Source organism: Oenanthe melanoleuca, chromosome 25 (assembly GCF_029582105.1).
Source record: "Oenanthe melanoleuca isolate GR-GAL-2019-014 chromosome 25, OMel1.0, whole genome shotgun sequence".
Lineage (NCBI taxonomy): Eukaryota > Metazoa > Chordata > Aves > Passeriformes > Muscicapidae > Oenanthe > Oenanthe melanoleuca.
The window spans coordinates 6,459,290-6,482,354 of NC_079358.1; the positions used below are offsets into that span (position 1 = coordinate 6,459,290).

At 59.4% G+C, this 23,065-nt stretch overlaps 2 protein-coding genes across 2 annotated transcripts in view; both read left to right on the forward strand.

Annotated features, from left to right (window-relative positions):
* Positions 1-7,655, forward strand: part of SMC1A (structural maintenance of chromosomes 1A) — a 56,619-nt gene extending 48,964 nt beyond the window's left edge. The window contains 3 exon segments of the mRNA XM_056510426.1: positions 1,736-1,805; positions 3,869-3,979; positions 7,510-7,655. Of these exon segments, the coding sequence (XP_056366401.1) occupies positions 1,736-1,805; positions 3,869-3,979; positions 7,510-7,593 (265 nt within the window). The 3' untranslated portion in view covers positions 7,594-7,655.
* Positions 7,656-11,887: 4,232 nt separating this feature from the next.
* LOC130263360 (IQ motif and SEC7 domain-containing protein 2-like) overlaps positions 11,888-23,065 on the forward strand; it is a 35,864-nt gene continuing 24,686 nt past the window's right edge. The window contains 3 exon segments of the mRNA XM_056510867.1: positions 11,888-12,112; positions 15,125-16,074; positions 18,119-18,148. Of these exon segments, the coding sequence (XP_056366842.1) occupies positions 11,888-12,112; positions 15,125-16,074; positions 18,119-18,148 (1,205 nt within the window).

Genomic DNA, 23,065 nt, shown 5'->3' on the forward strand with positions numbered 1-23,065 from the left:
GTCCCTGTGGTTTTTGGGGTCCCTGTGTGGTTTTTGGGGTCTCTGTTTTTTGGGGTGTCCCTGTGTGTCCCAGCCCCTCCCCCACAGTTACAAGCCTGTGTTTTTGGGGTGTCTGTGTGTGTTTTGGGGTGTTTTTGGGGGTCCCTGTGTCCCAGCCCCTCCCCCACAGTTACAAGCCTGTGTTTTGGGGTGTTTTTGGGGTGTTTTTGGGGTGTTTTTGGGGTCCCTGTGTTTTGGGGTTTTTTGGGGTGTTTTTGGGGTGTCCCTGTGTTTTGGGGTGTTTTTGGGGTGTTTTTGGGGGTCCCTGTGTTTTTGGGGTGTTTTTGGGGTGTTTTTGGGGTGTTTTTTGGGGTGTTTTTGGGGTGTTTTTGGGGTGTTTTTGGGGTGTTTTTGGGGTGTTTTTGGGGTGTTTTTGGGGTGTTTTTGGGGTGTTTTGGGGTGTTTTTGGGGTGTTTTTGGGGTGTTTTTGGGGTGTTTTTGGGGTGTTTTTGGGGTCCCTGTGTGTCCCAGCCCCTCCCCCACAGTTACAAGCCTGTGTTTTGGGGTGTTTTTGGGGTGTCTGTGTGTTTTGGGGTGTTTTTGGGGTGTCTGGGTGTGTTTTGGGGTGTTTTTGGGGTGTCTGTGTGTGTTTTGGGGTGTTTTTGGGGTGTTTGGGTGTTTTTTGGGGTGTTTTTGGGGTGTTTTTGGGGTCCCTGTGTGTCCCAGCTCCTCCCCCACAGTTACAAGCCTGTGTTTTGGGGTGTTTTTGGGGTGTCCCTGTGTTTTTGGGTGTCCCTGTGGTTTTGGGGTGCACTGGGGGGGTCTCTGTGGTTTTTGGGGTGCCCATGTCCCAGCCCCTCCCCCACAGTTACAAGCCAGGGTGTCCCTGTGGTTTTTGGGGTCCCTGTGTTTTTGGGGTGTCCCTGTGTGTCCCAGCCCCTCCCCCACAGTTACAAGCCTGTGTTTTTGGGGTGTCTGTGTGTTTTTGGGGTGTTTTTGGGGTGTTTTTGGGGGTCCCTGTGTTTTTGGGGTGTTTTTGGGGGTCCCTGTGTTTTTGGGGTGTTTTTGGGGTGTTTTTGGGGGTCCCTGTGTTTTGGGGTGTTTTTGGGGTGTTTTTGGGGTCCCTGTGTGTTTTTGGGGTGTTTTTGGGGTGTTTTTGGGGGTCCCTGTGTTTTGGGGTGTTTTTGGGGTGTTTTTGGGGTCCCTGTGTGTTTTTGGGGTGTTTTTGGGGTGTTTTTGGGGGGTCCCTGTGTTTTGGGGTGTTTTTGGGGTGTTTTTGGGGTCCCTGTGTGTTTTTGGGGTGTTTTTGGGGTGTTTTTGGGGGTCCCTGTGTTTTGGGGTGTTTTTGGGGTGTTTTTGGGGTCCCTGGGTGTCTGTTTTTGGGGTGTGGGTGTTTTTGGGGTCCCTGTGTGTCCCAGCCCCTCCCCCACAGTTACAAGCTGGGGTGTCCCTGTGTTTTGGGGTGTTTTTTGGGGTCCCTGTGTGTTTTTGGGGTGTTTTTGGGGTGTTTTTTGGGGTGTTTTTGGGGTGTTTTTGGGGTGTTTTTGGGGTGTTTTTGGGGTCCCTGTGTGTTTTTGGGGTGTTTTGGGGTGTTTTTGGGGTGTTTTTGGGGTGTTTTTGGGGTCCCTGTGTGTCCCAGCCCCTCCCCCACAGTTACAAGCTGGGGTGTCCCTGTGTTTTTGGGGTGTCCCTGTGTTTTGGGGTGTTTTTGGGGTGTTTTTGGGGTCCCTGTGTGTCCCAGCCCCCTCCCCCACAGTTACAAGCCCGCTCCGTTCTTCGTGCTGGACGAGATCGACGCCGCGCTGGACAACACCAACATCGGCAAGGTGGGGGAGGGGCGGGGTCTGGGGGGACCCCTCCTCAATTTGGGGGGGCCCTGCCCGATTTGGGGGGACGCTCCTCGGTTTGAGGGGACCCTCCTTGGTTTGGGGGGACCCCTCCTCACCCTGGGGGGATCCCTGCCCGATTTGGGGGGGCCCTGCCCAATTTGGGGGGGGCCCTTCCTGATTTGGGGGAACCCCTCCTCAATTTGGGGGGACCCTCGCTTTGGGGGGACCCTCGGTTTGGGGGGGGCCCTTCCTGATTTGGGGGAACCCCTCCTCAATTTGGGGGGGACCCTGCTTAATTTGGGGGGACCCTTCTTCAATTTGGGGGGACCCCTGCCCGATTTGGGGGGACCCTCCTCAATTTGTGGGGACCCCTCCCCACCCTGGGGCTCCCCCGTGTGATTTTGGGGTCTGGGGGTGTCACCCCAACCTCCCCCAGCCCCAGTTTTAGGGTTTTCCACCTCAGTTTTGGGGTTCTGCACCCCAATTTTGGGGTTCCCTGTCCCAACTTTGGGGTTCCCCATCCCAATTTTGGGGTTTCCCATCCCATTTTTGGGGGTCCCACATCCATATTTTTTTTGGGGCCCCCTCCCCATTTTGGGCTCTGGGGGTGTCACCCCAACCTCCCCCAGCCCCATTTCCCACCCAGGGAGGGATTTTACCCCTAAAACCTCCAATTTTGGGGTTCCCCATCCCAATTTTGGGGTGCCAGATCCGTTTTTTGGGGTCCCCAGGTGGGTTTTTGGGGTCCCCAGGTGGGTTTTTGGGGTGCCAGATTCATTTTTTGGGGTGCCAGATCCGTTTTTGGGTCCCCAGGTGGGTTATTGGGGTGCCAAGGCCGTTTTTGGGGTCCCCAGACCTGTTATTGGGGTGCCAGACCCGTTTTTGGGGTGCCAGACCCGTTTTTGGGGTGCCAGATCAATTTTTGGGGTGCCAGATCCATTTTTTGGGTCCCCAGACCCGTTTTCGGGGACCCCAGGTGGGTTTTTGGGGTCTGCAGGTGGGTTTTTGGGGTCCCCAGCCCCGTTTTTGGGGTCCCCAGATCCATTTTTTGGGGTGCCAGACCCATTTTTTGGGTCCCCAGACCCGTTTTTGGGGTCCCCAGATCCATTTTTTGGGGTGCCAGACCCATTTTTGGGGTCCCCAGACCCGTTTTTGGGGTGCCAGATCCATTTTTTGGGCTCCCCAGATCCATTTTTGGGGTCCCCAGACCCGTTTTTGGGGTGCCAGACCCGTTTTTGGGGTGCCAGATCCACTTTTTGGGCTCCCCAGATCCTTTTTTGGGGTCCCCAGGTGGGTTTTTGGGGTCCCCAGGTGGGTTTTTGGGTCCCCAGATCCATTTTTTGGGTCCCCAGACCCGTTTTTGGGGTGCCCAGACCCGTTTTTGGGGTCCCCAGGTGGGTTTTTGGGGTCCCCAGGCGGGTTTTTGGGGTGCCAGATCCATTTTTGGGGTCCCCAGGTGGGTTTTTGGGGTGCCAGATCCATTTTTGGGGTCCCCAGGTGGGTTTTTGGGGTGCCAGATCCATTTTTTGGGTCCCCAGACCCGTTTTTGGGGTGCCAGATCCATTTTTTGGGGTCCCCAGGTGGGTTTTTGGGGTCCCCAGACCCGTTTTTGGGGTCCCCAGATCCATTTTTTGGGGTCCCCAGATCCATTTTTGGGGTCCCCAGACCCGTTTTTGGGGTGCCAGATCCATTTTTTGGGGTCCCCAGATCCATTTTTGGGGTCCCCAGACCCGTTTTTGGGGTCCCCAGATCCATTTTTTGGGGTCCCCAGATCCATTTTTGGGGTCCCCAGGTGGGTTTTTGGGGTCCCCAGACCCGTTTTTGGGGTGCCAGATCCATTTTTGGGGTCCCCAGGTGGGTTTTTGGGTCCCCAGATCCATTTTTTGGGTCCCCAGACCCGTTTTTGGGGTGCCCAGACCCGTTTTTGGGGTCCCCAGGCGGGTTTTTGGGGTGCCAGATCCATTTTTGGGGTCCCCAGCCCCGTTTTGGGGTCCCCAGACCCGTTTTTGGGGTGCCCAGACCCGTTTTTGGGGTCCCCAGATCCATTTTTGGGTCCCCAGGTGGCCAATTACATCAAGGAGCAGTCGGCCTCCAACTTCCAGGCCATCGTCATCTCCCTCAAGGAGGAGTTTTACACCAAGGCCCAGAGCCTGATCGGCGTCTACCCCGAGGTGGGAGCCAGAAATGTCCCAAAATATCCCAAAATATCCCAAAATATCCCCAAAATCCATCCCAAAATAACCTCAGGTTCCCCAAATATCCCAAATATCCCAAAATATCCCAAAATACAACTGAGATACCCCAAAATATCCCCAAAATAGCCCTGAGACAGCCCAAAATATCCCTGAGATACCCCGAGGTACAGGGGGGGGAGCCAAAAATGTCCCAAAATATCCCAAAATATCCCAAAATACAACTGAGTACCCCAAAATAGCCCCAAAATACACCTGAGACAGCCCAAAATATCCCTGAGATACCCCGAGGTAGAGGGTGGGAGCCAAAAATATCCCAAAATATCCCTTAAAATATCCCAAAATACCCCAAAATATCCCCAAAATACAACTGAGATACCCCAAAATATCCCCAAAATAGCCCTGAGATAGCCCAAAATATCCCTGAGATACCCCGAGGTAGGGGGGGTGGGAGCCCAAAAATGTCCTAAAATATCCCAAAATATCCCAAAATAACCCAAAATATCCCCAAAATACAACTGAGACAGCCCAAAATATCCCCAAAATAGCCCAAAATAATCCAAAATATCCCCAAAATACAACTGAGACAGCCCAAAATAACCCAAAATACACCTGAGATACCCTGAGGTAGGGGGTGGGAGCCAAAAATATCCCAAAATAGCCCAAAATATCCCAAAATAATCCAAAATATCCCCAAAAATACACCTGAGATAGCCCAAAATAACCCAAAAATACACCTGAGATAGCCCAAAATAACCCAAAAATACACCTGAGACAGCCAAAAACAGCCCAAAAATACACCTGAGATAACCCAAAGTATCCCTGAATTACCCCGAGGTACAGGGGGGGGGAGCCAAAAATGTCCCAAAATATCCCAAAAATAACCCAAAATAACCCAAAATATCCCAAAAATACACCTGAGACAGCCCAAAATAACCCAAAATAACCCAAAATAGCCCCAAATATCCCTGAGACACCCCGAGGTACGGGGGGGGTAGGAGCCAAAAATATCCCAAAATATCCCAAAATGCAACTGAGACAGCCCAAAATTTCCCCAAAATATCCCAAAATAACCCAAAATAGACCTGAGACACCCCGAGGTAGGGGGTGGGAGCCCAAAATATCCTAAAATATCCCCAAAAATACACCTGAGATACCCCAAAATAACTCTGAGACACCCCAAAATAATCCAAAATACACCTGAGATAACCCAAAAATAACCTAAAACATCCCTGAGACACCCAAAAATAGCCCTGAGACATCCCAAAATACACCTGAGATACCCAAAAAATACCCATGAGATACCAAAAAATATCCCTAAACCACCCAAAATGCCCAAAAATGCCCCTGAAACACCAAAAAATACCCCAAAAACACCCAGAAATGCCCCAAAATGCCCAAAAATGTCCCTGAAATGTCCCAAAATATCCCCAAAATATTCCTAAAACTCAAAAAATGCCCCTAAAACCTCCAAAACTGCCCCAAAATACCCCAAAATATCAGTGAAATGCCCCAAAATACCCAAAAATATCCCTAAACCACCCCAAAATATCCCAAAAATGGCCAAAATATCCCTGAGACACCCAAAATACCCCAAAAACTGCCCCTGAAATAAAAAAAAAAAAAACCTAAACCACCCAAAATACCCTTAAAATACCCCAAAATGTCCCTGGAATGCCCCAAAATATTCCTAAAATATCCCTGAGATCCCCAAAATACCCAAAAGCACCCCAAAAATTGCCCTGAGACATCCCAAAAAATATCCCAAAACACCCAAAATACCCTTAAAATACCCCAAAATGTCCCTGAAATCCCCAAAAATGTGCCTAAAATGCCCCAAAATATCCCTAAAACTCAAAAAAAATGCCCCTAAAACCTCCAAAACTGCCCTAAAATACCCCAAAATTTCAGTGAAATGCCCCAAAAAACCAAAAAATGCCCCAAAAAATCCCTGAGACACCCAAAATACCCCAAAAATGCCCCTGAAATACCAAAAAACACCCCAAAAACACCCAGAAATGCCCCAAAATGTCCCAAAAATATCCCTAAACCACCCAAAAAAACCCTGAAATACCAAAACTGCCCCAAAATACCCTTAAAATACCCCAAAATATCAGTGAAATGCCCCAAAGTACCAAAAAATGCTCCAGAAACACCCAAAAATGTCCCAAAATACCCAAAAATGTCCCAAAATACCCAAAAATGCCCCAAAATGTCCCTAAAACTCAAAAAAAATGTCCCTAAACCCTCCAAAACTGCCCCAAAATACCCCAAAATTTCAGTGAAATGCCCCAAAATACCAAAAAATGCCCCAAAAAATCCCTGAGACACCCAAAATACCCCAAAAATGCCCCTGAAGCACCAAAAAATTCTCCAAAAACACCCAGAAATGTCCCAAAATACCCAAAAATGTCCCTGAAATGCCCCAAAAATTCCCCTAAAACATCCAAAATATTCCTAAAACTCAAAAAAATGCCCCTAAAACCTCCAAAACTGCCCCAAAATACCCCAAAATTTCAGTGAAATGCCCCAAAAATATCCCTAAACCACCCAAAAAAACCCCAAAAATTACCCAAAACACCCAGAAATGCCCCAAAATAGCCAAAAATGTCCCAGAAATGCCCCAAAGTGTCAAAAACCCAAAATGGGGGAGGGGAGGGGGGGTCCAAAAAAAACCCCAAAATTTGGGGGGTTTCTGTGGGGGGAGGGGCTCCCCAAAAACCCAAAATGGGGGAGGGGCGGGGTAAAAAAAAAAAACTAAAATTTGGGAGGGGCCTATTGGGGGAGGGGTCCCCAAAAAAAAACCAAAATTTGGGGGAGGGGGATGTCCAAAAAAACCCCAAAATTTGGGAATTCCTGTGGGGGGAGGGGCTCCCCAAATGGGGAGGTTCTGATTGGGGGAGGGGCTCCCCAAAAACCCTAAAATTTGGGGGTTTCTATTGGGGGGAGGGGCTTCCAAAATTTGGGGGATTCTTATTAGGGGAGGGGCTCCCCAAAAAAACCAAAATTTGGGGGTTCCTGTTGGGGGAGGGGTTCCCAAATTGGGGGGTTTCTGTGGGGGGAGGGGCTCCCTAAAAATCCCAAAATTTGGGGGGTTTCTATTGGGGGAGGGGTCCCCAAAATGGGGGGGTTCTTACTGGGGGAGGGGCTCCCAAAAAAACCCAAAATTTGGGGGGGGAGGGGCTCCCCAAAAACCCAAATTTGGGGGGAGGGGCTCCCAAAACCCTAAAATTTGGGGGGGGTTCCTGTTGGGGGAGGGGTCCCCAAAAAAAACAGAATTTGGGGGGGTCCTATTGGGGGGAGGGGCTCCCAAAATGGGGAGGTTCCTGTGGGGGAGGGGCTCCCCCAAAAAAACCCAAATTTTGGGGGGGTTCCTGTGGGGGAGGGGTTTTTTTGGGGGGTGTTTGGTCCCTTTGGGGGTTCGGGGGATTTTTGGGGGTTCGGGGATTTTGGGGGGTCGGAGGTCGGGCCGTGACCCCTCCCCCCCCCTCCCCTCCCCCCCCCCCCAGCAAGGCGATTGCGTCATCAGCAAGGTGCTGACCTTTGACCTCACCAAGTACCCGGACACCAACCCCACCCCCAGCGAGCAGTGACCCCAAAACACCGGGGGGACCCCAAAATAACCGGGGGGACCCCAAAACACCCGGGGGGACCCCAAAAAATATCCCAGAGACCCCAAAACACCCGGGGGGACCCCAGAATAACCGGGGGGACCCCAAAATATCCCGGGGGGACCCCAAAATAACCGGGGGAACCCCAAAACACCCGGGGGGACCCCAAAATAACCTCGGGGACCCCAAAATACCCGGGAGGACCCCAAAATAACCCGGGGATCCCAAAAATATCCCGGGGGGACCCCAAAATATCCCAGAGACCCCAAAATATCCCAGAGACCCCAAAAATAACCCGGGGACCCCAAAAATAATCTGGGGAACCCAAAAAATCACGGAGACCCCAAAAAATTCGGGGGGACCCCAAAAATATCCCGGGGATCCCAAAAATATCCTGGCGGGGGGACCCCAAAAATAACCCGGGGGGGACCCCAAAATAACCCGGGGACCCAAAAAAATCCCAGAGACCCCAAAAATCACAGAGCCCCAAAATATCCTGGGGGACCCCAAAAATAACCTGGGGGGACCCCAAAAAAATTCTTGGGGACCCCAAAAATACCCCGGGGGACCCCAAAATACCCGGGGGGACCCCAGAATAACCGGGGGGACCCCAAAAAATATCCTGGGGATCCCAAAAAATCACGGAGACCCCAAAATAACCGGGGGGGACCCCGAAAATAACCGGGGGGACCCCAAAATAAACCGGGGGGACCCCAAAAATATCCCAGAGACCCAAAATATCCCGGGGGGACCCCAATATATTCCGGGGGACCCCAAAATAACCGGGGGGACCCTAAAATAACCTGGGGGACCCCAAAAATATCCCAGAGACCCCAAAAATAACCCAGGGGGACCCTAAAAAATATCCCGGGGATCCCAAAATATCCCGGGGAAACCCCAAAAAAATTCTTGGGGACCCCAGAAATCCCGGAGTGACCCCCAAAATTCTGGGGGACCCCAAAAAAATATCATGGAGACCCCAAAAAAATCCCGGGGGGACCCCAAAAATCACGGAGACCCCAAAAAATTCGGGGGGACCCCAAAAAAAAATCCCAGGACAAAAAAAATCCCAAAACACCAAAAATATCCCGGGGACCCCAAAATTCTGGGGGACCCAAATTATCCGGGGGGACCCCAAAAATATTGTGGGGATCTCAAAAATAACCTGGGGGACCCCAAAAATCACAAGAGACCCCAAAAATAACCCGGGGGACCCTAAAAATATTCTGGGGGACCCTAAAATAAACTGGGGGATCCCAAAAAATATCCCAGGGGATCCCAAAATCCTCCTGGGGAACCCCAAAAAAATTCTTGGGGACCCCAAAAAATTCGGGGGGACCCCAAAAATACTCCGGGGACCCTAAAAAATCTTGGAGACCCCAAAATCCTGGGGGACCCCAAAATGTCCCAGGGGACCCCAAAAATAACCCGGGGCACCCCAAAAGTCACAGAGACCCCAAAAATAATCTGAGAAACCCAAAAAATCACGGAGACCCCAAAAAATTCGGGGGGACCCCAAAAACATCCTGGGGATCCCAAAATCCTGGGGGGACCCCAAAAAAATTCTTCGGGACCCCAAAGTACCCCGGGGGAACCCCAAAAATATTCTGGGGATCCCAAAAATATCCTGGGGGGGACCCCAAAAACTCCTGGGCACCCCAAAATCATGGGGGACCCCAAAAAAATATCCCAGGAATCCCAAAAATAACCCGGGGGACCCCAAAAATCCCAGAGACCCCAAAATCCTCCTGGGGAACCCCAAAAAATTCTTGAGGACCCCAAAAATACCCCAGGGGACCCCAAAAAAATCCTGAGGGACCCCCCCAAAAAATCATCGTGACCCCCACCCCCAAATTCATGGGACCCCCCTGAGTCCCCCCCCCCCCCCCAAATTTTGGGGTCCCCCAAAAGTCCCGGGGGTGGGGGTGGGGCGGTGACCCCTCCCCCCCCCTCCCCCAATATTGGGGTTCCCCCCCCCCAAATCCCGCTCTGCCCCTCCCCCCCCCCGCGGTTTTTATGGAATTTCTGAAAATAAAGGAATTGTCATCGCCCCTCCCCCACCCTGAGCGTGTGTGCGGGGGGGGGAGGGGCTGGGAGACCCCCGGGGGGCTCTGGGGGGGGGAGGGGCTGGGAGACCCCCGGGGGGCTCTGGGGGGGGGAGGGGCTGGGAGACCCCCGGGGGGGCTCTGGGGGTCCCTGGGGGGGCTTCGGGGGGTTTTGGTGGGGGGGAGGGGCTCTATAGGGGCTGGGGGATCTTTTTGGGGGGTCCTGGGGGGGTTTGGGGGGGCTCTGGGGACCCCCGGGGGGTCTATGGGGGGACTCCTTGGGGGTCCCTGGGGGTCTTAAGGGGATTTTTGGGGGGGTCTCTGTGGGGGCTGTGGGACCCTGTTGGGGGGTTGGGGTCTCTCAGAACCACGGGGGGGTCCTGGGGGGTCTATGGGGGTCCCGGGGGGGATTTAGGGTTTTTTTGGGGGGTTGGGGGGGGCTCCGTAGGGACTGGGGAACCCTTTTGGGGGGTCCTGGGGGTTTTTGGGGGGCTCTGTGGGGACTGGGGGTCCCTTTTGGGGGGCTCTGAGATTCCCGGGGGGCTCCATGGGGCTGTCCCGGGTGGGGGAGGGGCTCTGTGGGGCTGAGGGACCCCCGGGGGTCTCTGGGGTGACGGAGGGGGGCGAGGGGTAACTCCAGGGCTTGGGGGGGCTCTCGGGGGGTCCCCGAGGGGCTTTGGGGGGTTATTTGGGGGAGGGGCTCTGAGAGACCCCCGGGGGGGGCACAGCCCGTGGGTTATGGGGGGGGAGGGGCGTTCGAAGGTTGGGGGGGTCCGGGGGGGTCCCGGGTGGTTTGGGGGGGTCTGGGGGTGTCAGGATTCGTTTGGGGGGGTCCGGGGGGCTTGGGGGAGGGTCTGGGGTGGTTCGGGGGGCTCTGGGTGAGTCTGGGGGTGTCAGGGGGGGCTCTGGGGGGGTTTGGGGGTCTCCGGGTCGGGTCCGGGGGGGTCCGGAGTGGTTTGGGGGGGTCCGGGGGGGCTCTGGGTGGGTCTGGGGGGTTTTGGGGGTTCCTTTGGGGATCCGAGGGCGCTTGGGAGGGGTCTGGGGGCTCTCGGGGGTTTTGGGGGAGCCCGGGGGTGTCCAGGTTGGTTTGGGGGTGTCTGGGGGGCTCCGGGGGGCTCCGAGGTAGTTTGGGGGTCTCCGGGGGGTGTCCGGGGGGTCTCTGGGGGTCTCTGGGGGTGTCCGGGTGTGTCCGGGGGGTGTCCGGTGGTCTCGGGGGGGCTCTGGGGGCTTCGGGTTTGTTTGGGGGTCTCTGGGGGGGTCTCTGGGGGTGTCCGGGTGTGTCCGGGGGGTCTCCGGGGGGGTCTCGGGGGTCTCGGGGGTCTCGGGGGCCGGGGGTCCCTCCCCGTGCGGCGGCCGAACCCCAATCAGAGCCCGAGTTATTTGTGCCCCGTTGCCATGGCAACGTCCGGGCTGAGCCGGCGGCGGCGCGGGGGGGGCGGGGGGGAGGGGGGGAAATGGGGGGGGGGCACCGGGGGGGGGGAGGGGTCACAGCCCGGGGGTCGCGGGGGGGTCACGGAGCGGGGGGAGGGGGACACGGAGCGGGGGGGAGGGGGACACGGGGGGTCCCGGAGGAGTTTTTGGGTGGGGGAGGGGGGAGGGGGGGGTCAAGCCCCGCCCCCCCATCTGGTTGTTAATTAGGGTTAATGAAGGGGGCGGGGCAGGAACGCCGGGGGTCCCTTTCTGGAGGGGGGGGGGAGGGGGTGTCCCCCCCCCCCCAAAATCCCCGCGGGGGGGGGGGCGGTCCATGGCCTGGGGGGGGGGGGGAGGGGGAGGGGTTTGGGGAGGGGGGAGGGGCTGCCTTGGCCCCGCCCCCTCGCCCCGCCCCCCACCCGCTTCTCCTCCTCCCTCCGAGCTCCGCGCCCGGATCGGGCCCCCCCCGAGCCGCCCCCCCCCCCACCCCCCCCCGCCCCCGCCGCCCCCCGCCCGGGCCGCGCCCCCCCCTCCCCCCCATCACACTCGGGGCCCCCCCATCCCCCCCCCACTCATTCAGGGCCCCCCCCCACCCTCACCCTCGGGGCTACCGGAGCCCCCCCCCCACATTTTAAGACCCCCCCCCCTCACATTTTACACCCCCGCCCTCCCCCACATTTTACACCCCCCCCAAATTTTTTAACCCCCCTCCCCCACTTTTAACCCCCTCCTCCCCACCCCCGCATGCCGGACCCCCCTCCCTGACCCCCCCTCCCCCCACCCACCCCCCCCCACGTTTCCCCCTCCCCCCCCGGGGGGCCATGGAGGGCGCGGGGGGCGGCGGGGCCCCCCCGGGGGGTTCCGACCCCCCCGACCGCGCTGTCGAGTACCTGCTGGAGCTGAACCGGATTATCGCGACTCAGCGACATCTCCTGGCCTCGCAGCGCCGCCGCATCGCGCAGCTCGAGGGGCAGCTGCAGCGCCTGGCCCGCGAGAACCGGCACCTGCGGCAGCGGGCGGGGGGCGCGGGGACCCCGCGGCACGCGGTGAGGGCAGGGGCGGGGGGTGGGGGGTGGGGGGTTATGGGGGTACGGGGGTGTGGGGCAGGTGTGGGCGTTGTAGGGGGATGTATGGAGGCCATAGGGGTACGGGGGTGTGGGGCAGGTGTGGGGGGTGTAGGGGCTGTGGGGGCTATAGGGGTACAGGGGATGTAGGGGTGTGGGGATGTGGGGCGGGTGTGGGTGTTGTAGGGGGTGTGGGGGCTATAGGGGTGTGGGGCAGGTATGGGGGCTATAAGGGATGTGGGGGATGTGGGGGTTACAGGGGTTATCGGGTTTATGGGGATTAGAGGGGGTGTAGGGGTTATAGGGGTGTGGAGGTTACAGGGGTTATGGGGGTACAGGGGCTGTAGGGGTGTGGGGCAGGTATGGGAGCTATAGGGGATATAGGGGCTGTAGGGGTGTGGGGCAGGTGTGGGCGTTATAGGGGGATGTATGAGGGCTATAGGGGTACGGGGGGTGTGGGGCAGGTATGGGGGGTGTAGGGGCTATAGGGATGTAAGGGTTACAGGGGTTATAGGGGTACGGGGGGTGTGGGGCAGGTGTGGGGGCTAGAGGGGTTACAGGGGTTATGGGGGTGTAGGGATATGGGGCAGGTATGGAGGCTATAGGGGGGTGGGGGTTATAGGGGGGTGTAGGGGTTACAGGGGTTATCGGGTTTATGGGGGCTATAGGGGGTGTAGGGGTGTGGGGCAGGTATGAGGACTATAGGGGGTGTGGGGGCTATAGGGGTACAGGGGATGTGGGGGTTATAGGGGTGTGGGGCAGGTATGGGGGGTGTAGGGGGTGTGGGGCTATGGGGCAGATTTGGGGGCTATAGGGGATATAGGGGTGTGGGGGTGTGGGGCAGGTGTGGGCGTTATAGGGGATGTAGAGGTTATACGGGTGTGGGGCAGGTATGGGGGCTACAGGGGCTGTGGGGGCTATAGGGGTACAGGGGATGTAGGGGTGTGGGGCGGGTGTGGGCGTTGTAGGGGATGTATGGGGGTTACAGGGGTACGGGGAGTGTGGGGGCTATAGGGGTATGGGGGGTAGGTATGCGGATTAGAGGGGCTGTAGGGGTTATAGAGGTATAGGGGGTCTGGGGGTGTAGGGGCTATAGGGGTACAGGGGCTATAGGGGATGTAGGGGTGTGGGGCAGGTGTGGAGATTAGAGGGGATGTGCGGCTTATAGGGGTGTGGGGCAGGTATGGGGGCTATAGGGGATGTGGGGGTTATAGAGCTGTGGGGCAGATGTGGGGGCTATAGGGGTACAGGGGATGTAGAGGTGTGGGGGTGTGGGGCAGGTATGGGGATTAGAGGGGCTGTAGGGGCTATAGGGGCTATAGGGGTTGTAGGGCTATGGGGCAGGTATGGAGGGTGTGGGGGTGAAGGCAGCTGTGCGTATGGGGGATGTAGGAGTGTGGGGGGTGTAGGGGGGTGTGGGGCAGGTACAGGGGTATGGGGGCTAGGGGTATGGGAGCTGTAGGGGCTAGGGGGCTATGGGGGTATGGGGGCTATAGGGGGGTATGGAAGTGTGGGGGATATGGGTGACATATGGGGGGTGTGGGGACTACAGGGGTGTGGGGGTCTGGGGGATGTAGGGGGGTGTGGGGTATAGGGAGCTGTGGGGTGTAGGGGCTGTAGGGATGTGTGGGGTGTAGGGATATGGGGTGTGGGGCTGTGGGGTGTAGGGGCTGTAGGGATGTGTGGGGTGTGGGGCTGTGGGGTGTGGGGAAATGGGGGAGGGGGCGCTGGGATGGGGGCAGAGCAGCTCTCGGGGTCACGGGAGGGTCACAGCGTGGGGGGGGATCTGGGGGTCACCGAGAGGTCACCGGGTCATGGGTGGGGTCACCGGGGGGTCACGGGGCGGGGACCCCGATTTTGGGGGTGGGGAGGGGCTGGGGGAGAGCCCCGGGTGTGGAGGCAGAGAGGGGGCTCTGGGGGACCCCAATTTTTGGGGGGTTCATGGAGAGGGAAGGGGCTTGGGGAGCCCGAGTTTGGGGTGTAGGGGCTGCACGGGGGGGGGTCCTGAGTGGGGACCCCCCGGTTTGGGGGTCATGGGGGTCGCAGGGGGCTGTGGTCCAGGGACCCCCGAATTGGGGGGGGGGTCTAGAGACCAAAACTATGGGGGGGGGAATATGGACCGGGACCCCCAGGGGGGCTCTTGGGGTTGGGATGGGGGTCCTGAGGGGGGGGGGTCTCAGGGCCATATGGGGCAGGGCTGGGGGTCCCAGACCCCTTGGGATTGGATCAGGGGGTCCCGGACCCTGTGGAATTGGGTCGGGGTTCCCTGGACCCCTTGGGATTGGGTCGGGGGTCCCGGCACTTGCCCAGGGGTCTCAGGGATGTCCTGGGGGTCCCAGGTCGGTACGAGCCGGGTCAGGGGGTCCCGAACCCTTTGGGATTGGATCAGGGGGTCCCGGACTCTGTAGAATTGGGTCGGGGGTCTCAGGGATGTCCAGCCCAGTGGTCTCAGGGATGTCTGGACCGATTTGGGGGTCCCAGCTCGCTATGAGCCGGGTCAGAGGGTCCTGGACTCTGTGGGATTGGGTCGGGGGTCTCAGGGATGTCCAGTCCAATTTGGGGGGTCCCAGGTCGGTACGAGCCGGGTCAGGGGGGTCCCGAACCCTGTAGAATTGGGTCGGGGGTCTCAGGGATGTCCAGCCCAGGCCAGGGGGTCCCTGGACCCTTTGGAATTGGATCAGGGGGTCCTGGACCCTGTGGAATTGGGTCAGGGGGCTCCAGGGCCATATGGGGCAGGGAAGGGGGTCCCGAACCCTTTGGGATTGGATCAGGGGGTCTCGAACCCTGTGGAATTGGGTCGGGGGTCCCGGCACTGTCCAGCCCAGGGGTCTCAGGGATGTCCTGGGGATCCCAGGTCGGTACGAGCCGGGTCAGGGGGTCCCAAACCCTGTAGAATTGGGTCGGGGGTCTCAGGGATGTCCAGTCCGATTTGGGGGTCCCAGGTCGGTACGAGCCGGCTGAGGGTGTCCCCCCCACCCCCGTGTCCCCCCGCAGGGCCACGCGGACCCCGAGGCTCAGTTCCAGAACCACCTGGAGCCCGAGGGGCTCTACGGGGACCCCGAGCTGCCGTTCCCGGGGCACGGCGACCCCGCCGGGGGGTTCCCCCCTCACCTGGAGCGCGACGGCGGCTACGGGGAGCCCCTGGAGCGGGAGCGGCCGTACCTGCCGCGGGAGCGCTTCGAGCCGCTGGCCGAGCGGGACGGGCCCTTCCCCGGGCCGTACCCGGGCCGCAAGGAGCGGGAGCGGCCGTACCTGAGCCGCGCCGAGCGCGACGGGCCCTACGCGGCCCGGCTGGAGCAGGAGGGGCCGTTCCGCGGGGCGCTGGAGCGGGAGATGCAGTACCCGGGGCGGCTGGAGCGGGACGGGCAGTACCCCGGCGGGATGGAGCAGGACGGAGAATATCCCGCCAGGATGGAGGAGGATGGGCAGTATCCCGCCAGGATGGAGCAGGGTGGACAGTACGCCGGCAGGATGGAGGAGGATGGACAATACTCCAGCAGGATGGAGCAGGGTGGACAATACACCAGGATGGAGCAGGATGGACAATACTCCAGCAGGATGGAGGAGGATGGGCAATATCCCGGCAGGATGGAGCAGGATGGACAGTACACCAGGATGGAGCAGGGTGGACAATATTCCAGCAGGATGGATCAGGATGGACAATATTCCAGCAGGCTGGACCGCGAGGGGCCGTACCCGGCCCGGCTGGACCGCGAGGGGCCGTACCCGGAGCGGGACGGGCAGTACCCGGACAGGGACGGGCAGTACCCGGCCCGCCTGGAGCGGGAGGCGCCGTTCCGAGCCCGGGACGGGCACTACGGACCCTGCTGGGAGCGGGACTGGGCGCGGGGGGCGCTGAGCCGCGGCCCCTCCCGCAGCTCCAGCCCCGGCGGGGGGCACAGCACCAGCGCCAGCACCAGCCCGGCCACCACCCTGCAGCGCAAGTACGGGCGGGGTGGGGAGGGGGCGGGAATGGGGAGGGGGCTACAAATGGGGCGGGATGGGGAGGGGGCGGGAATGGGGAGGGGGCTACAAATGGGGCGGGAGGGGCGCCGATGGGGCGGGAGGGGGCCGAAAATGGCCCCAAAATCAAGGATTGGGGATGGACCCAAAATCTGGAATTGGAGATGGGGAGTGGCCCCAAAATCAGGGATGGGGATGGAGAGTCGCCCCCCAAAAATGGATTAGGGATTTGGGAATGGGGAATGGCCCCAAAATCAGGGATGGGGAGTGGCCCCAAAATCAAGGATTGGGGAAAGGAGCCAAAAATGGGGCGGGGAATGGGGGATAGAGGCAAAAATGGGGTGGGGGAATGGCCCCAAAATCAGGGATGGGGAATGGCCCAAAAAACAGGATTGGGGATTGGGGAGTGGCCCCAAAAAAGGGGATTGGGGATTTGGGGATGGGGAATGGCCCCAAGAATGGGGTCGGGGATGGAGCCAAAAATGGGGAGGAGGAATGGCCCAAAAAACAGGATTGGGGATGGGGAGTGGCCCCAAAATCAGGGATTGGGCGTGGACCCAAAATCTGGAATTGGAGACAGGGAATGGTCCCAAAATCAGGGATGGGGAAAGGAGCCAAAAATGGGGTGGGGATGGAGGATGGAGCCAAAATCAGAGATTGGGGGTTGGGGTTGGATCAAAAAATGGGGTTGGGGATGGGGAAAGGAGCCAAGAATGGGGCTGGGAATTTGGGGATAGAGGCAAAAATAGGATTGGGGAATGGCCCCAAAATCAGGGATTGGGGAATGGCCCCAAAATCAGGGATTGGGGAATGGCCCCAAAATCAGCGATCAGGGATCAAGAACAGCCCCAAAATCCAGGACTGAGAATGGAGAACGGCCCCAAAACCCGGGATTGGGGTTTGGGAACAGCCCTAAAAATCGGGGTTGGAGTTGGGAGCGGCCCCAAATCCAGGATGGGGTTAGGGGGGTCCAGGATCCTAAAATCTGGAATTGGGGTCAGGAACGGCCCCAAAACCCGGGATTGGGGGGCAGGGGCTCAGGAACACCCCCCAAAATCGGGGATCTGGGGTTGGTCAAAATGCAGGATTGGGGATCTGAGAGTCCCCCGCAAAAATTTGGGAATCCAGGATTCGGGACCCTCCAGGATTTGGGGGATCCGGGACCCCCCAAAATGTGGAGTCTGAGATCTGGGATTTGGGACATCTATCCCCAAAATCTGGGATTGGGGATCTGGGATTTGGAAATCCAGGATCTGAGACACCCACTCTTAAAATCTGGATTTTGGGGATTCAGACATCGCCCCAAAATCTGGGATTTGGGATCGGGGACTCCTCCCTCCCACCCTCCAAAATTTGAGATTTTTGGGATTTGGAATTCCCCAAAATTGGGGATTTTTGGGATTTGGGATTCCTCAAAATCCGGGATTTTTGGGATTCGGGATTCGCCAAAATCGGGGATTTGGGGATTTGGAATTCAGGATTCCCTCCCCAAATTCGGGGATTTGTGGGATCCGGGATTCTCTCCCGAAATTTGGGGGTTTTTGGGATTTGGAATTCCCCAAAATCGGGGATTTTTGGGATTCGGGACTCCCCAAAATCGGGGATTTGGGGATTCGGGATTCCCCAAAATCTGAGATCTGTGGGATCCCGGATCCTCTCCCGAAAATCTGGGATTTTTGGGATTTGGAATTCCCCAAAATCGGGGATTTGGGGATTCGGGATTCAGGAATTCCCTCCCCAAAATCCGGGATTTTTTTGGATGCGGCCCCTCCCAAACCCGCCCCCCCCCCCCATGGTGGGTGGGGGGAGGGGGGGGAGCAGGTGCGGGACCCGCGGGGGGGGCAGTGACGTCACCGCCCCGCCCCTCCCCCCCTTTGTCCCCGTCTGTCGCTCCGGGGTCACCTGAGGACAGCGGGAACACGGGGGGGGGGGCGGGGGGGGTTGGGGGGATTTTGGGGAGGGGGGAGGGGTCCCGGGGGGGTCTCTGCCCCTCACTGACCCCCCTCCCCTCCCCTCCCCCCCCAGGTCGGATCGCGACAGCTCCAGGACAGTGAGGTCAGTCCGCCCCTCCCCCCGCCCTCCGAGCGCGCCCCTCCCCCCGCTGCCCCTCCCCCCCCTCCCCCTCCCCACCTCCCCCCTCACCCCCCTCCCCCCACGGACGCCTGGGTCCCCTCCCCGGGGTGGGGGGGCGAGAGTCGCGACAGGGCGGTTCTGTCGCGACAGGGCGGTCGTGTCCCGCCGGCCCCCCGCGTGTCGCGACAGGTCGCACACCTCGCGATGGAGCCGGTAGGGCCGGTGTGTCGTGACAGGGCTGATATATCGCGATATATCAGTGGAAGCACCCGGCGTGTCGCGATAGGGCGTCACATGTCGTCGTCGTTGTTGTGCGACATGGCGCGACGGGCCCGGGGTGTCACGACGGCCCCGTCATGTCGCGACAGGCGGGGCCGCGCGGTTGCCGGGGTGGCGTTGCCGGGCGACGGCGCGGGCGGTGACAGCGGCGACAGCGGCGACAGCGCCGGGGAGGCGACAAAGGGGGGGGGGCGTTGCCGTGGAAACGGGACCCGCCCCCGGCGCCGGGTCCAACCCCCCAAAAAACCCAAAAAAACCCCCAAAAAAACCCAAAAAAACCCCCAAAAAACCACCAAAAAAACCCCAAAAAACCCCCCAAAATACAAAAAAAAAAACCCAAAAAACAAAAAAAACCCCAAAAAAACCCAAAAAAAAAAACCAAAAAAACCAAAAAAAAACAAAAAAAAAAAACCAAAAAAACCCCCCAAAAAACCCCGAAATGGCCCCAAAAGGGCCCCGGGGTGCGGGAGGGGCCGCGCCGGGGGAGGGGGTGACACTGCCGGGGACGGGGACAGGGGGACACCGCGGGTGACAGCGGCGGGAGAGGGCATGAGGGACAGCGGGGGTGGCGCTGGGTGACAGCGGGTGACACCGGGGGTGACACCGGGTGACACTGGGTGTGGCACTGAGTGACACTGGGTGACATTGTGTGACACGAGTCTGGCGCTGAGTGACACTGGGTGTGGCACTGGGTGTGACACCGTGTGTGACACCGTGTGTGACACTGTGTGTGACATCGTGTGTGGCACTGCATGACACTGTGTGTGACACCGTGTGTGACACCATGTGACACTGTGTGTGACATCGTGTGTGGCACTGGGTGTGACATCGTGTGTGACATCGTGTGTGACACCGTGTGTGACACTGGGTGACACTGTGTGACACTGTGTGTGACATTGTGTGTGGCACTGCATGACACTGGGTGTGGCACTGTGACATCGTGTGACACCGTGTGACACAGTGTGTGACACCGGCTGTGACATTGTGTGTGACACTGTGTGTGACACCGTGTGGCACTCTGTGTGTGACACTGAGTGTGACACCGGCTGTGACATTGTGTGTGACATCGTGTGACACTGTGTGACACCGTGTGTGACACCGGCTGTGACATTGTGTGTGACATTGTGTGACGTCATGTGACACTTTGTGTGACACTGGGTGTGACATCGTGTGACACTGACACCATGTGACACTGGATGTGACATTATATGGCATTGTGTGTGACACTGGGTGTGACATTGTATGTGACATTGTGTGTGACACTGGGTGTGACATTGTATGTGACATTGCATGTGACACTGGGTGTGACATTGTGTGGCATTGTGTGTGACACTGGGTGTGACATTGTATGTGGCATTGTGTGTGACACTGGGTGACACTGTGTGACTCTGCGTGTGACGCCACATGTGGCACTGTGTGACACCATGTGACACTGACACCGTGTGACACTGTGTGACATTGTGTGTGACACTGACATCGTGTGTGACACCGGGTGTGACACTGGATGTGACACTGGGTGTGACACTGTGACATTGTATGGCATTGTGTGACACTGTGTGTGACATTTTGACACTGTGTGACATCATGTGACACTGACACCATGTGACACCGTGTGACACCGTGTGTGACACCGTGTGACACCATGTGACACTTTGTGTGACACCCGGGGCCGTGTGACACCGAGAGTGCCACTGCACCAGGGTGTCCCACCCTCGTGTGACACCGTGTGACACTTTGACACCAGGTGACACTGACAACATGAGTGACACTGTGTGTGACACCAGGAGTGACCCCTGTGCAAGGAATGTGCCGGGGTGTGACACCGTGTGTGACACCGTGTGTGACACCGCATGTGACACTGTGTGTGACACCAGGAGTGACCCCTGTGCAAGGAATGTGCCGGGGTGTGACACTGGGTGACACCGTGTGTGACACCGCATGTGACACTGTGTGTGACACTGTGCAACCCCGTGCAAGGGCGTGTGACAGCGGTGACACCGCATGTGACACCGTGTGTGACACCGTGTGTGACACCGCATGTGACACTGTGTGACACCTTGTGACACCGTGTGACACCGTGTGACACCGTGTGACACCCCCGTGCCAGGGCCGTGTGGGGCTGCGCGGGGGTGCTGGGCCGTGTCCCCTCCCTGTCCCCTCCCTGTCCCTGTCCCCGTGCAGGGCCGTGTCCCCTCCCTGTCCCCTCCCTGTCCCTGTGCTGGGCTGTGACACCCTGGTCCCCCTGGCTGTCCCCTCCCCGTCCCTGTTCCCATTCCTGTCCCTGTCCCCTCGCTGTCCTGGGCTGTGTCCCCTGTTCTGTCCCCTCCCTGTCCCCTCCTTGTCCCTGTCCCGTCCCTGTCCTGTCCCTGTCCCCTCCCCGTCCTGGGCAGTGTCCCCTGTTCTGTCCCTGTCCCTGTCCCTGTCCCTGTCCCTGTCCCTGTGCCATCCCTGTCCCTGTCCCCTCGCTTGTTCCCGTCCCTGTGCGGGGCTGTGACACCTCCTGTCCCCTCCCTGTCCCTCTCCCTGTCCCCAGTGTCCCCTCCCTGTCCCCGTCCCTGTCCCCTCCCTGTCCCCAGTGTCCGGCAGGGCCGGAATTCCGCTCGGACCGTTCCGGACCGGGAGTGGGGGAGGGGCAGGAAAGGTGGGGGGAGGGGCTGCCGAGAGGGCCGAGGGCCCGGACACCCCAAAATCCCCCCCGGACACCCCAAAATATCCCCGGGACACCCCAAAATCCTTCCCGGACACCCCAAAATATCCCCGGACACCCCAAAATCCCCCCCGGACCCCCCATGACGTCAGTGGGGGACACTGGGATGGGGGGTGGGGGAGGGGCACCCCCAGGACCCCCTCCCCTCCCCTCCCCTCCCCCCCCCCGAGTGCGATTTTGGGGAGGGGGTTGGGGGGGCTCAGGCCCCTCCCCCACCCCGGGGATCCGCCGGATCCCTCCCCTCCCCCACCCCCTCCCCTCCCCCACCCCCGGCTCGTGTCCCCCTCCCCTCCCCCGACTCGTGTCCCCCTCCCCCCCCCCCGTGTCCGTGTGTCCGTCCCCCCCCCTCCGGCTCTTGACTCGTTTCTCTCCTCTCTCTCCTCCCTGTCCGTGTCCGTCTGTCCGTCCGTGTCCTCCCCTGTGTGTCCATCTGTCCATCCGTGTCCCCTCCCCACGTCTGTCTGTCTGTCCGTGCCCCCCCCATCCCCCCGTGTCCGTCTGTCCGGCTGCCACTCAATCCACCCCCCCACCATGTCCGTCTGTCCTCCCGTTCTCCATCCCTGTCCGTCTGTCCCCCCTCTGTCCACCCCTGTCCGTCTGTCCTCCCGCTGCCAATCCCTGTCCGTCTGTCCCCTCTCTGTCCATCTCTGTCCGTCTGTCCCCTCATTGTCCACCCCTGTCCGTCTGTCCCCTCTCTGTCCATCTCTGTCCGTCTGTCCCCCTGCTGTCCATCCCTGTCCGTCTGTCCCCTCTCTGTCCACCCCTGTCCGTCTGTCCCCTCTCTGTCCATCTCTGTCCGTCTGTCCCCCTGCTGTCCACCCCTGTCCGTCTGTCCCCCTGCTGTCCATCCCTGTCCGTCTGTCCCCTCTCTGTCCACCCCTGCCCATCCCCCCACAGTGACCCGTAGCCATCTGTCCCCTCCCATCCCCCCACACTGTCCCCGTGTCCGTCTGTCCCCGTGTCCGTCTGTCCCCTGCTCTCCGCCATCCACCTGATTGTCCCCACTGTCCGTCTGTCCCCACTGTCCGTCTGTCCCCACCGTCCGTCTGTCCCCGCCGTGTGTCCCCCCATCACCCCCAGTCCATTGTCCCTGTCACCCACTGGCCGTGCCTGTGTCCCTCTGTCTGTCCCTCTGTCTGTCCCTGTCCATTGTCCCCCTGTCTGTCCATCTCTGTCCCCCTGTCCATCCGTGTCCCCCTCTCTGTCCCTCTGTCCCCCTGTCTGTCCCTGTCCATTGTCCCCCAGTCTGTCCCCCTGTCTGTCCCTCTGTCCATCTGTGTCCCCCTGTCCATCCGTGTCCCCGTCTGTCCCAGTGTCCCCCTGTCTGTCCCTCTGTCTGTCCCCCTGTCCATCTCTGTCCCCCTGTCCACTGTCCCCGTCTGTCTCCTGTCTGTCCCTGTCCATCCGTGTCCCCTTGTCTGTCCCTGTCCATTGTCCCCCTGTCTGTCCATCTCTGTCCCCCTGTCCATCCCTGTGTCCCCCTGTCCACTGTCCCCCTGTCTGTCCCTGTCATTGTCCCTCTGTCTGTCCCTGTCCACTGTCCCCCTGTCTGTCCCTGTCATTGTCCCCCTGACCGCTGTCCCCCTGTCTGTCCCTGTCATTGTCCCTCTGTCTGTCCCTGTCCACTGTCCCCCTGTCTGTCCCTGTCATTGTCCCCCTGACCGCTGTCCCCCTGTCTGTCCCTGTCATTGTCCCTCTGTCTGTCCCTGTCCATTGTCCCCCTGTCTGTCCCTGTCATTGTCCCCCTGTCTGTCCCTGTCCATTGTCCCCCTGTCCACTGTCCCCCTGTCTGTCCCTGTCCCTGTCCCCCTGTCCATCCGTGTCCCCCTGTCTGTCCCTGTCCCCTCCAGGTGCCACCCTCAGGTGCTTTGGCTGCTCCAACCTCCCCCCGCCCGCAGGTAAGAGCCGCCCCT